General features: G+C 37.7%; 1 protein-coding gene across 4 annotated transcripts in view; it reads right to left on the reverse strand.

The window, feature by feature from the left end:
- The window catches only part of MID2 (midline 2), a 105,917-nt gene that overhangs the window by 9,550 nt on the left and 81,677 nt on the right, over positions 1-14,690 (reverse strand). For 3 of the 4 annotated variants that reach the window (XM_027533786.1, XM_027533787.1, XM_027533783.1), the window contains exons 6-7: positions 6,194-6,321; positions 4,857-5,090 (exon numbers count right to left, since the gene is read on the reverse strand). In XM_027533786.1, coding sequence (XP_027389587.1) covers positions 4,857-5,090; positions 6,194-6,321 — 362 coding nt within the window. The remainder of the gene's footprint in view (positions 1-4,856; positions 5,091-6,193; positions 6,322-14,690) is intronic. The other variant, XM_027533784.1, reaches the window with a different exon arrangement.

Below are 14,690 nucleotides of genomic sequence, written 5' to 3' on the forward strand. Positions count from 1 at the left end.
AAAGAAAAATCAGAAAATAATGAAGCTGGTTACGTACAAGGGATGGGGGTAGGGGAAGAGGATTAAAAGAATGCAAGAGAGAATGACACTTCTCTGAGTATACCTTTTTTTTTTTTTCATGCCTTTCCCTTTCAGAAATAATGTTTTAGAAATTTAAAACATTTAAATGACACCAATATGAATGGTAAGAGTGGGGTCTAAAACTGAAAGCAAACAAACCAAATGAAGCCACCTGCATTTCAAATGTCAACAATCACAGAAAAGGGCAAGAAGAGAACTGTCAACAGATGCTCCAGTATTGTTTGTTTTTGTAGCGGTATGGGCAACAGCATTCTGAAACTACTTCAGATATGCTATGGGATTGAGTAAATGAGTATATGTGTTGATGCTATTGGGAGCCAGGGTTCTCACCGTGGAAGTAGGAACATCCAAGTGTGAAATGGGGGGGCGGCAAGAAAGAACCTGTGGGGATGGGCTGGAGATATTGGTATGAACTCGTTATTTCTAAAATGTGTATGAGTATGTGCATACACGTGTATGCATACACGTGTATGCACATACAAAGGTGGGTACATGTGTATGTGGGTACGTATATTATGTGTGAATATGTATATGTACATGGGTGTATTGTGTGTGTATTTTCTAGTACCCAGGTCTTGGTCTCTAATAACATCCTGGGATGTAAATGGACCAGGGTTCCTTGGAAAAATGGCTGATTTCAAGGCTGGAGCAGGGTATGGTCTAAAATGAGCCAATAACCTTTTGTTATGTTGCAAAGTAAGGAAGTGCTCAAGAAAATGATGGGAGAATATAAGGACTCAGGAGTCAGCTTAAAAAGCTCCAACTGGCTAAATTTGGGCGATCTGAGCACCAAAATAAGTAAGGGCAGTAAAGAATTATAAACGAATGAAAAAATAGAATTCATGAGTCCATACTGAGAAGTAAAAATATAAACAAATGAAGGATGAGACTTTGCTTACAGTAAAATGCAGAGTGGCAACTTGTAAATGTGGGATGGGATGCTCACTTGGAAAAATCATTATTTTGCCATCATCAGAGTAAAGTTTGGATCAGGCGAGAATTATTGATTGATGCTAAAAGAGGGATGGAAGTAGGATGGATTTGATGAGGAAGCAGGATATTTTTATGGCCTTAAAGTATCACTGCACAGATTGATTATTAGTTGCAAAGGGAAAACTAGTAACTATGCAGAGAAGAAATCAGATAACACCTTTGATCAGGTGATCAAAATCAGCATCACCAGTGAAGGGCATGTACACATTGTCTCCTGATGTGATATCCTAAGGAGAACACATCACTTACGTGATGGAAGCCAAAAATGCATAATCTGAATACAATCATGAGGAAACATCAGATACACTCAAGGAACAGCATAATAAACAAACAAAAGGGAACTTTAAAAAAGAATAACAATGTCATTAAAGACAAAGAAAGGCTGAAGAAATGCTCCAAATTAAAGGATGCTACAAATATGACAATTAAGTCCAGTACCTGATTCTAGACTATATAGGACAATATCGGGTTCTATATGTCATAAAATATATTATTGGGTCAATGGTCAAGACTGGAATATGAATGGTGGATTAGTTAAAAGCACTGCATCAACATCATATCTGTTAAAGTTAATAACTGTACTGTGGATACATAAGAGAATTTCTTTATTCTTAGGAAACACATACTGAAGAATTTAGGAGTGAAAAGCTATGATGTATGTAATTTACTCTTAAATGGTTCAGAAAAAAACATAGTAATAGAGAATGTTAGCAAATGATAAAGGAAATGGGATAAAGTATTAACAATAGGTGAATCTGGGTGAAGAGTGTATGGGTGTTCTTTGTGCTAGTCTTGCACACTTTTCAGTAATTTTGAAATCATTTCTAACTTTTAAAAAGGTAAATATATTATCCTCTGGGTATCACTGAGACTTAGTGAGATGGGATTTATCACTTATTTATGGTAATGGAAATATACACCTTGTTCAAAAGGAAAAGACCACAATATGGAAATCCATGAACCTGTGTGTAAATGGGCATAGAGAGCATTTGCATGAGAACAAGACTGAGGGGAAACAGAAGTTAATCTTTGTGACTGTATGTTACAGACTGCCTGGCAGCCAGAAGCTTTAGCCAGTTGCTTTTATAATACAAAATGCAAAATTGAAACAGAGGAAAGAAATACAGTAATGGGGAAGACTATTATCCAAACATCTGTTGGAATTTTCATTCAGCCAACAGTATCATCTGAAACACTATTGGCCTATGTCCATTTCAAATCTTACATAAAGTGGGAAGAAAGTTCAAAATAAAGGAGAAAAGCTGAAAAAAATAAAGAGAACTATTTCTCCAGACAAAATTCTAACCAACAAGGAAGAAATTTCTGGTTAAAGAAAATGTGGAGTTTTACTATTTTAAGATTCTTCATATAAATGGTATCATGTAGTATTTGTCCTTCTGTGTCTGGCTTATTTCACTTAGCACAATGCCCTCCAGGTTCATCCATGGACCTGCATGTGGCAGGATTTCCTTCTTTTTAAAGGCTTAATAATATTCCATTTTATGTATATACCACATTTTCTTTATCCATTCATCTGTTGATGGACAACTTTTTATATGTCAATCACACCTTAATAAAGTGGTTTTTAAAAGAGAAAATGTAGGAAAACCTCAAGGGAAAGTGGCTCTCACAAATAGAGTTCAGTCAACAGTGGCAGGCCAGACCAGCATGTAGGACTGGAATCTTCATGAATATTTATTCTGAGTAAAATAGTTTCAACTTATCTGCCCATTGCCATCCAAAATTTTGCTTCAGGGTTCTGCCTTTGTCCCTGTCTTATTCCACTTTTCTATCAATGATCAAAGGAGGAAGACATAGAAGGCAGGCTGGGAGGGAAGGTAAATATATTGGGAGGCAGGAACTCCCCCCCAAAAATTTAGCTGGCTGGGTAAGGAGTCAGAACTAATCAGATAAAAATGTCCCTAGGAATAAATTCAAGATGTTGTATTTCAGTGTAAACACTCAATTGTATAGGAATGGGATTTTGAGTGCCTAGGGATTTCAGCTTACTATATGTTCAGTCAACACAATAGTCAGTGTGGCTACTAGAAAAAAGGTATAGGGTAAGGGGATATCAGCTAATACACAAAAGCAATAATTCAGCTATCCTCTGTGGACTAGGACTAATTGGTAGCTAGTTTAATTCAAGGGGCATTAAGCTTGAAGTCCGAAAAGCTTGGGTTCAAATCATGATTCCCTCAGTTTGTAGCTCTGTGATCTTGGACAACTCATTCAACTTGAGCCTCGATTTCTATGTCTATAATTTTATAATTATAAAATAATTAATATCATCTATTTCATAAGGCTAAGGGAGAAGTCATGAGGACCAAATGAGATAACATATATGGGAGTGTCTGTAAATGGAAACACATACATATGTAAATTACTATTATTATTCACTAGGAGGAAGTCTTGGGCCTTTTATAAGGAAGCACTGACAATTATTTATAGCTGTACAACTGAATGGGCTATTTTGCTAGAATTTGGCTATCCATTACTGGAAATGTTTGAGCAGAGACAGAACAACCACCTACAAGGTATCTGGTATAAGGGAAGAAGATTTGACTAGATGACTTCTTAGGTCCCTTCTAATTCTAAAATGCTATGATCTTATCACTATTAAGAATTATCCTTTAAGCTTTTCTTTACAAAGGACTATCTATCCTTGAAAATAGAGGTAACAGCGTTTTGGTCTTTGTCACTTCTTAGACTTTTTCTCAACTCCCAGGAGACCACTGCTCTCCCCATATCAGGAAAGAAAGAAAAGCTCAGTTACTGGCTTTAAGACTTTCCAGAGCAGGAGAAGCCACTGTAAACATGTGTGTTGGGGAGGCCTTAGCATTTTGCAGCTTCACAACCTGAACAAACACCCAGGAATGCAGCTACCAGGGCCAAGTGGCTTAGGTTGGAGCTGCACGAGGCAAGTGTTTTTTTTAGAGTTGGACCCCAAATGTCCTCTCACCTCCCCACCCCGCCATGTGGCCCTAAATTGTCACAGGATGGGAAAAGGAAGCCTTTCAGGAGGGTTTCATCAGAAAAACTCCTTCACACAGGTCTGTGAAGTCAGACACAGAAGCACAAACACAAGATAAAAAGAAAATACTAATTTGCAGCTATGCAGATGCAACCTTAGTGTGTAAGTTGGTTCCAATCTTGAATTCAGCTTTAATTTTGCTTTCACTTCCATTTTCTCCAGCAGGTTGAGGGGAACTTGCAGCTTGAGTTAAGGTCCTATGTCTTGTTCCAATTCATCAGAAGATAAAACCATAACATGTGAGCTAAATGACTGCTTTCAGAACATCTTTCATTTGGTGGCTCACTGATGCATTTGTATATTTGGTGTAATTTTTGGAGGAAACGGAGAAGGGATAGAGGGAAGAGTGACAGAGGCAGGAGGCTTGTCACTTATTCAGTGATAAAAATGGGTACAGTAAAGGAAGCAGTAGTCTTTGAATGTAATGTTTTTTACCATGATAATGAAGTGGAAGAACAGTCAAGAAGAGAGATGGTTCACACACATAGAATCAGCAATGATTGTGACTTAACTACTCAGGAACGAATTCTGAGCTGTGTTCTGATTTCAGAGAGTGGAGTGACATGGATTAACTCAAGAAAGGCTAAGGATTACATAAACAAATGGGAGTGGCCCCAGTGACTGCACAGCAAGGAAATACACAACTTGCTTGTTACCCATCATTAAGGTCTTTGCAATGTGCTGGGGGAGATTGCACTGTCTACACAACACTATACTACACAACCTAGCATGTCTTACAAACACTTGCCTCGTGGCGCCCCGGCCAATCTTGAGCAGCTTACTGCTTCCTTACATTTCCTTATCTCTGGCCACAGGCCCCAACTACACCATGACTTACTGATGAAGTTAGCCTGGCCAGTGAATATGGTGTACTGAAGCTCATAGGAGCTGATGCTGAACTCATCATCCGAGATCCAGTGGACCGTAATGGTGTCATGGGAGGCAGTACAGAGTTCCTCTCGGATAGATGGTGGGTTGGGGGCTGTAACGAAAGGTGGAAAAGAAGGTAAGGAAAACATACTCTCTGTTCTAGCATTTTAAAATTGTTACTCTTGCTAACCAACCCAACATCTCCTGGAAAGGAGGTTTTCTTAAAAAGAAGCTTTAGATTGCACATACCACACAACCTGAAGTCAAGTGCTGAGACCTCAAGTTCCCCTAACCACTTTTGTTTTAATGATATAGGGATATTAGGCAAAGATCTAAGCCTAAGTTACTCAGTAGACCCACTGGCTACTCGGCCTGCACTAACACATACGTAGCTATTAGAGCAACGTAGTCATGTGTTTCCTTATTATGTGGCCTTCAATCTATTTCTTTTTATTTCAAAATAAGTTGTATTATATATTGGCAGTATTAATAGGGATTTTGTGCAAATTAATATGAGTTTCCTCATCTGTAAAATGATGATAATTAATGATAATTACCTCACAGATTCCTTGTAAGGAACATGATGTAAAATTAATATATAGTGTCTGGCTTAAAGGAGATGCTCCATCAATGACACCTATTTTAATATAGTAACAAAGATAACTACAAACACAAAGCTATTGTGTGTGTACATTTCCTCATGAAATGATCATTCAAACATCCTGAAGGCAGTCAGTATTTTTAACAGACAGGTTGTTGCCCTCATTTTCTAAAATTCTCTCTGCAAGTCAGATATTTCTTACATTTTTCTTTATATTCTGCTAATTCTTAAATTTTCTTACAAGCATTTGGGTGGTACCTGTACCCATGTGAGAAATTCTCTAATATTCTTTAATTACTACCCAAGTTCTACCCCTATAACAGGCGACGTTATATTACTGACAGGCTCGTAAGGAGAAAACCATCAGCAACTTTTTGTTTTTTACCTTTAAGTAGGGATGATGTGTATACTTATCCTGTCCTTGGAAATATTTGACAAATAATTTCTATTTTATGTTACATGAATTAAAATATATTCTATCTAAAAAGATATATGTATCATTTTAAAGATTATAAAGGCATTTTTATAATATTGTCCTTTTCAGATTATTTTAAAGTAAAAGCCTACCAAAAGAAAAGGACTAAAATGGAAGGGAAAGCACAGTATTTTCACACCTGTTAAATAATCTAGCCCCTCCAGCAGTTTCTTTTCTCTGGAAAAATCTAAAGCAAAGTTTTCAAAGGCATCATTAAAATTGATGTCTGGAATCAGAACTTGAGAAGATGCAGTTGCCATAGCGACCCTGAAAGAGAGAAAAGTGCATCAATATATATCAAAATAGATTAGCAACCTTTATCCAATGTTTGACTTCTGGTTTAACAAGGTGAAGATAAATGACTGGTAGGACTTGATTAAAATGAAAAATATCATATCTGTCCTTTTCCAATGGAAAGCATTTAAATTTTAATAATCAGGAACCAATTAAGGGTTATACCATATTTATTCACATATGTTCACTCCTCAAACACACTCCCCCATCCTGTCTTAATTTGAAGAAGTAAATACAGGATTTTTTTCCCTCTGCATCATTTTCCATCTGGCAGGCAGCATCAAAACTAGACCTCTGAAAGCTTGGTTACAGCAGTTTGAGAGATTTTTTTTCTCCCCCTCTTTTTTTTTTTAATGTTAATCAACAACCCAGCATGCTAGGGCTTGGTTAAAATCTTCCCCTAAATACTATATTTTGTTTGATCTTTTATAACATTTACATTTAATTTTATTGCTCTCTAGTTATATAATGCTATGCTAGTTTTATCTCCCTAACTAATTGTAAGAGTCTCAAAAGCAGGATCCGCATTTTATACCATGGTCCCTAACACAGTGTTGGACACATAGTGAATAAGTAATTATTGAATGACTAACAACACCACCACAAATGGTAACTTTCACTGGGCATTCAGTATGTATAAGACACCATGCATGCACTTTACACACATTATCTAAGTTACTCCTTACCATAACCCTGTGTAGCAAATGTTATTTCCATTTTGTAAATGAGACATAGTAAGGTTAAGGAACTTGCTCAAGGTCACACAACGGTCAGAAAAAAAGAAATATAACTGAACCCATGTTCATTGGATTCTAAACTCTATACTTAACCATGTAGACAGTTACTTTAAAAAAAAAAATTAAGGTATATTTTTACATACCTCAGCAATTCTCAAAAATTTTTCCACATCAGAATTATCTCTGAGCTTTGATTGAAACATACATATTTAGGCCCTGTGCCTGACCTGAATCAGAGCCAGTGAGAATTCTTGAGCATGCAAATAACAGTATGGAAAGAAACATTAACTTGGCAACAATATGCACCTTAGAGTGGAGAGAAGAGACACTGAATGTAGGACGACCAGAGAGGAAACTTGTATGGTGAACTAGTTTTAAGGGGATGAGGAGTTAAACAAATACATCTCCTCATGCACGGATACCCTGTTACACATCTACGACAATAGCTTTTGGCTGTTTCTGAAAATAGAGATGTTGCGGGAATAAATTTCAGGCCAGGATAAACAAGTGAAAGACTAATGTAATGAGAGCCCCTGAAGCATTTTAGGCAGAGGAGTGATGAGTGCAATTTTATATTTCAAGAACACTACTCCAGCTGCAGTGGATGGGCTGGAGGGGGTCAAAACCAGAGGCAGATCAGGTTTTTCAGTTGTCTGGGAATGAGCAGAAAGTAAAGTGGTGACAGAAGAAGTATAGACAAATAAAACAGAAAGTTAATTCATAAACATGAAAATGAATAGCCAACAAATATATTTAAAATCCCAACTACATGAGAAATCAAAGAAATGTAAAGTAAAATGAGATAGCATTTATAATTATAAATAAATGCATCATAGCAGCTTTTCATGTCTCTATTAAATAAGCCTACATATTTTTATTAGGACTGAAAATGATTCAGATTTTGGAGGCCAAATTTAGCATTACATGTGAAAATAGGTTCAAATGTAAATATTCTTTGATATTACAGTTCTAATTCATAAAAATTTTTTAGTCTATGAGTTTGGTTTTAATTCTTAAGCCTTATGATCACATAATTTACAAAGTTTGTGCTGCTGGTATATCTCCTCTAATTTAATCCTTCTAACTGAATTGGCTAAAGCACCATTACTAATCACACATATACAGCAGTTTTACAGTTGTATGTTGTTTTTGGATAGCTGTTTAAAAGACAATTCTGAATTACAACTTGGTCTGACTTAGTAAAGCAAAGTTTGCTACTGTATCTTGTCACGCTGAATTTTAAAAACAACTGACCTTATAGATTATCTATAAAAATGGATAATCTATAAAGAGCTTAAATATTCTTTATTTAGCATTATATATAAACCACACTAAAATGCCTTTCATTAACTAAAGGGCAACATTTTAGATACAGAGAATTTTAATTAAATTGGCATGTACTGTGCTTAGTCACTCAGTCGTGTCCAACTCTTTGTGACCCCATAAACTGGAGCCTGCCAGGCTTCTCTGTTCATGGGATTCTCCAGGCAAGAATACTGGAGAGGTTTGCCATGTCCTCCTCCAGGGGATCTTCCTAGCCCAGGGATAGAACCCAGGTCTCCCACATTGCAGGCAGATTCTTTACCATCTGAGCCACCAGGGAAGCCCAAGAATACTGGAGTGGGTAGCCTATCCCTTCTCCAGGGGAATCTTCCTGACCCAGGAATCAACCTGAGGTTTCCTGCATTGCAGGCAGATTCTTTACCAGCTGAGCTGTCAGTCATTAGTAAGGGGGAAGGAAACGCTCTCTCAGTTAAAATTTTATTTTACCTGAAGTCCTGGTTCTTAATACATAACAATGATTAATTGTGAGGAAGAATTTCAGACCCTGTGAGAGAGACCAGTGAGAAAGATATTTAGGTTATGTAGATTATTCTCAAGCCATACCAGAGTTAGCTATCTATTCCACCTACCACAGAGGCTATACTTGAGCCCATGAAAATAAGATTTAGATATAGAGACCTAGGAATCATCAACAGCTAGATGGTAAACAAAACCCTAGGAACTACAAGTCTGCAACAGGGAGAATATGCAATAAGAAAAGAAAACAGCTTAAGACAGAAACACAAAGAACAACAGCATTAAGGGGATAGGTCAAGGAAGAGTTGCTCACAAAGGCAAATGAAACCAGATATGGAGAGGGAAAACCAGGAGTGTTCTCAAGCTAAGGGCAGAGAAATTTCAAGTAAAAATGGTCAGTAGGGACAAATGCTAAGAGACCAAGCAAGATGAAACAGTAAGATAAAACAAAGAAATGTCTATTACAATTCAGCAACAAGTTATTCATCAGGTGACCCTGAAAAGAATACTTTCAATAGTGTGGTAGTGGCAGAAGACATTTCAGGGAGTTGAAGACTGAGTGGGCATGATAACATACAGTGGTCTAAATATGTTTTATCTCTGCTCTCATGAAATTCCACTTAAATGACAGTCAAAGGGGAAAAAAAAAAAAAAAAAAACACCGTGAACCCACAAAGACAAAGGGGATGGAAAAAGAGATGCAAGTAAGATATTGTCAACAAATGTTTGGAAACTAGAAAGGGAATGGATGAGTGGTAACCAACCACAGAGCAGAGAAAGCTGGATCAAGAAGGCAACAAGATGAAGCTGATTTAATGTCACAGACAGTTGAAGGTTTGCATGAGAAACAGCTACACTGTCAGATCCACTCAACCAGAGACTATGCCTCTCTCATCCTGATGCCAAACTAAAAGCAGTCTTAAAACCCTTTCCCTGCTGGGCTCCTGGAATAGTGGCAGTCAGACTTGTACCCTTCATTGCTCCCCTCACTCCCAGAAGCAGGAGATTGGTGGGTTCCTTCCAGGGCTAACTAAGCCAAGAGAAAACACCTACAGAACTAACACATACGGGGTCCACTCAATAAAAATCTAACATCCCGCCTTAAAATCCTATAGCAAAGCTCACCAAGCAACAAAATGTTCTCATTCTCTCAGATATTCCAATCACCTTTTAGTGCTTAAATTCAAAAAGGCAGCGAAAAGCTCCCCAAACATTTAGGGAAAGACAGAAACTAACAGAGAAATGGAACATGGAGGAAACCAAGACAATGCAGTTTAGAAGACATTTTTAATGATCATTAATATCATCAGGAAGATAATACAGTAAGTCCCCTATACAAACCTTCAAGTTGCGAACTTTCAAACATGTGAATGTAAGTTCCATCAGCGTCAGGTGTGAGTGAAACTGTAGCTTGCCCTCCATCTCTATTGCTGACAATCCTTCAGCCCTAACATCTCCCACCTCCTCTCCCTCTTCCAGTCAGTAACTCTTACCTGTTCACTTGATGCCAGCCCCTGTATGCCAGCTGTTGTACTGTTCTACTGTACTTCTCAAGGTACTGTACTGTAAGATTAAAAATTCTTTGTTTTTTTGTTTGTTCCTATGTATTATTTATGTGGAAAGTATCACAAACCTACTACAGTATAGTACTGTGTAGCCAATTATGTCGGAGAAGACAATGGCACCCCACTCCAATACTCTTGCCTGGAAAATCCCATGGACGGAAGAGCCTGGTAGGCTACAGTCTATGGATTCGCTCAGAGTCGGACACGACTGGGCAACTTCACTTTCACTTTTCACTTTCATGCATTGGAGAAGGAAATGGCAACCTACTCCAGTGTTCTTGCCTGGAGAATCCCAGGGACGGGGGAGCCTGGTGGGCTGCCATCTCAGGGGTCGCACAGAGTCGGATACGACTGAAGTGACTTAGCAGCAGCAGCAGCAACAGCCAATATGTTAGTTGGGTACCTAGGCTAACTTTGTTGGATGTACAATTTGGACTTATGAACATGCTCTCAGATTGGAACTCATTCGTATGTAGGGGACTTATTGAAGTTTGTATACATAAAGCAAGGACAGAATGGTAAAAAAAGAAGCAAGGATCAAGAAAGAGGTCTTATTAATAAAAATATGAATCCTTAAATTAAAAATGTAATAGAAGCATTGAATGAAAAATAAAGGAAACATCTTAGACCTAGAAGATAAAGTCACGGAAAGTAGTGAAGAACAAAAGTTAAAATTTTACATAACCTCCTGCTCATTTTGCCTCTGTAACTCAGCTTGCTCCTTGCAAAGTCTGGATCACTTAGGTCATGTAGTCTCAGAAAGTGGGGACTTACAATACTAGGAACTGGAGCTTATCTCACTCACCCTTGTCCAGATCTTTGCAATTGCTCAGCCCCTGAAAACCTGCTTAATCATGCCTGTCTGTGGAAAGGTCAGGCATCCCCCTCCCCATCTTGACTCCTGTTCCCATGCACAGGAAACCCCTTAGTTTAAACCAGCCTATTAGCAGCTAGTGTTGCCCACTAGTCTGTCTATAAAAACTCTGGAACCCATTTGTTCGGGGCTCAGAGCTTGGCAATGGCAACCCACTCCAGTGTTCTTGCCTGGAGAATCCCAGGGACAGAGGAGCCTAGTGGGCTGCCGTCTGTGGGGTCGCACAGAGTCGGACACGACTGAAGTGACTTAGCAGCAGCAGCAGCAGCAGAGCTTGGAGTGTTAACTCCTCTGGGCCCGCTGATGTAATAAACCTGAATTCTCCAGCTCTCTGAGTGTGGTGCTTGGTTTCTTGATTACTGGTTTCTGCCACATTTCTGGAGGCCCCAGTGAGATTCCAACCACACCAGCTGCCAGACTGGTGGCTCGGTCAGGCTGGAGTGAAGGAAGCCACTTCAAGTGGAATTGAGTGGAGAGACAAACAAGGAGGTGCACCACCTGACGGTATTTTGGGTTCTCTTTTGCACAGGCGTTCTGACTCTCCAGATGGCCAAGCCCTGACTGGACTCATTGGCGGGACAGACCAACACACCAGGAATGGCCATAGGATCAGGTAAGGCCCTGGGGCCAGTCCCCAGGCAGGTACTACCCCAACAGGTAGAAGAGGAGACTGATCACCTCCTTGGAGCTCCCAGGAAGGGAGCATCAGATAGGGAACTCAGGAGAAGAGAGGCATTGTGATAGCCTCTGGATGATTGCGAGTGCATGATTGCTGATTAAATGGAGTGAGAGAAATTTTTCATTTTGGAAACTGCAAAACCAATTCTTTTTGCATATGTAATTAAAAACAACTAGCTTGTTAAAAGGCCTGCCTAGGAAAAAACTTAAAGTTAACACTTTCCATGTCCTTGAAATACACAGCCCACTCACTTTGCCTGAGATCTCAGCCTTGGGCAAACTAGAACTTCAAGCAAAGAAAAAAAAAAGGGGGTCAAAGAGATATTTTAAATCTCAAACAGAAAACTATAAGATCTCTGTCAGTCTGTCTGTCTGGATTTATGTATGTCTCAGTGTATGTCTTTGTTTTTTTCTGATATTGCTGAAGTTGTAAATGAGTTCTAATTTAATTGGCCTAAAGAAAAGTAAGTGCTTACAAATCAAACAATTATAAATACAAGAAAAATTAACCTAAATAAATGTCAGATTCATGAAAACCGGGAAATATTCAATATTAAATATCTAGTATTAATGTCTGTTTGCTAATCTAATAAGGAAGATGTATGTTTTTAATAAAGAAGATATAAAAAATAAAATTACATTTATAAAGGAAAAAGAAAGTAGATCTGACTTACAGGTGGCTGTTACAGAAAGTTTGTGGAAAGTGGACCCTGAAAAAAAGTTTTGTGCAAGTTTAAAATAAATTTAATTAAGTTTACCTAAATGAGTTTAAAGTAAGCTGGTGCAAAAACTTGAATTTTGCCTTTCTCTCTGATAAGAGGACATACTTTCTTCAGATGGTAAACTGCTTTTAATGATAGATTTATGTTTCTTTACCTCTTAATTGATCTGTTTTACATTTACCTTTGAAATCTTTTGTTAACTTTGGCTAAGTGAATAACCATTATTTCACAGTAACTTATATGATCCTACCTGACTGAGTGTTATAAACCCTTTTGACATTTATTGACAAAACTTCCTAAATAACTTGACTTCTAGCTAACTTTGGGATGCTTCAGAGGGCCCCTGAGACATCCCAAAGAGCTATTAAGCTACCTTGGTTTACTGGACATGTTAAATTACATGGGAAGTACTTTAAAGGGATGAGAAATCTTTTCAGGTTAAAATGTATGGTTGATGTTACAAATATTGATATCCTAAAATTGTGTAAAATTCATATAGATCTGATATGCCCTGATAAAATATGGTCAATTATAATTCTAGTTATCATATTAAAGTGTTACATATCACAACAATGACCAGGTTTCTTGGTCAATTGCAATTAGTCAGATTTAAAACATGCCTTCTATGGTTTTACTCTCATGCCTTTAGAAGAATACTGCTAGTTCTTCAAAATTTATGGAAAAGACTTTCTAAGATTAAGCAGATAAACAAATTTTGTTATTAACAGTAAGCTGGTACCAGACTAGAATTTGGTCTTCTCTCTGTTTAGAGAACAAAGTTTTCTTAGAATGCAGCTTTTGATAACAGATTATGATTGTCTTTGCCTTTAAGTGATTTATATTTGTTCTTAAAATCTTTTTGTTACTTTGGTGAAGTAAAAAAACATTATTTACGATTATGGTACATGTAGACAAAGTTCATTCTGCTTCTACAAAAAAGTAACCCCTCACAGTTAGACTTTTGCTATCTTGATGTCCTTAAAACATGGCAATAGTCTGCTCCTAAATCAGGGAATTAAAAATGGATAAACAACAGCTAAAAATCCAAGAGCCAGGGCTATGGGAAAACCAAGATGGCCACTTGGCTTTTCCCGGCTCCCTGACAGACCTCATTTTTATTTGATGGGCTAAAGCCTTCCCTGGCTACAGTGTTATGTCCTCACAATGAGTTCTCCAAAAAAAAATATGTTTCACTGAATATTAAGTTCTAGTTTTGTTAATTAAGGTCTGTGCTTACTAAGACTCACTTCTGAGATAGTTCCTTGTTATGTTATAGTGCTATGTTATATTGTTAATATGTTATATGTTAATGTTTTATATGATAATGTTATATGTTAATATATTATATATAGTATATATATGTAATATGTTATATTGTTATGTTATGTAATGTTATATAAAGATGATGCTGTGAAGGTGCTGCACTCAATATGCCAGCAAATTTGGAAAACTCAGCAGTGGCCACAGGACTGGAAAAGGTCAGTTTTCATTCCAATCCCTAAGAAAGGCGATGCCAAAGAATGCTCAAACTACCGCACAATTGCACTTATCTCACACACTAGCAAAGTAATGTTCAAAATTCTCTAAGCCAGGCTTCAACAATACGTGAACCATTAATTTCCAGATGCTCAATCTGGTTTTAGAAAAGGCAGAGGAACCAGAAATCAAATTGCCAACATCTGCTGGATCATCAAAAAAGCAAGAGAGTTCCAGAAAACATCTATTTCTGCTTTAATGACTATGCCAAAGCCTTTGACTGTGTGGATCACAATAAACTGTGGAAAATTCTTAAAGAGATGGGAATACCAGACCACCTGACCTGCCTCTTGAGAAATCTGTATGCAGGTCAAGAAGCAACAGTCAGAACTGGACATGGAACAACAGACTGGTTCCAAATAGGAAAATATGTCAAGGCTGAATATTGTCCCCCTGTTTATTTAACTTATATGCAGAGTACATCATGAGA

The sequence above is a fragment of the Bos indicus x Bos taurus genome, chromosome X (assembly GCF_003369695.1).
Source record: "Bos indicus x Bos taurus breed Angus x Brahman F1 hybrid chromosome X, Bos_hybrid_MaternalHap_v2.0, whole genome shotgun sequence".
In the NCBI taxonomy this organism is placed as follows: domain Eukaryota; kingdom Metazoa; phylum Chordata; class Mammalia; order Artiodactyla; family Bovidae; genus Bos; species Bos indicus x Bos taurus.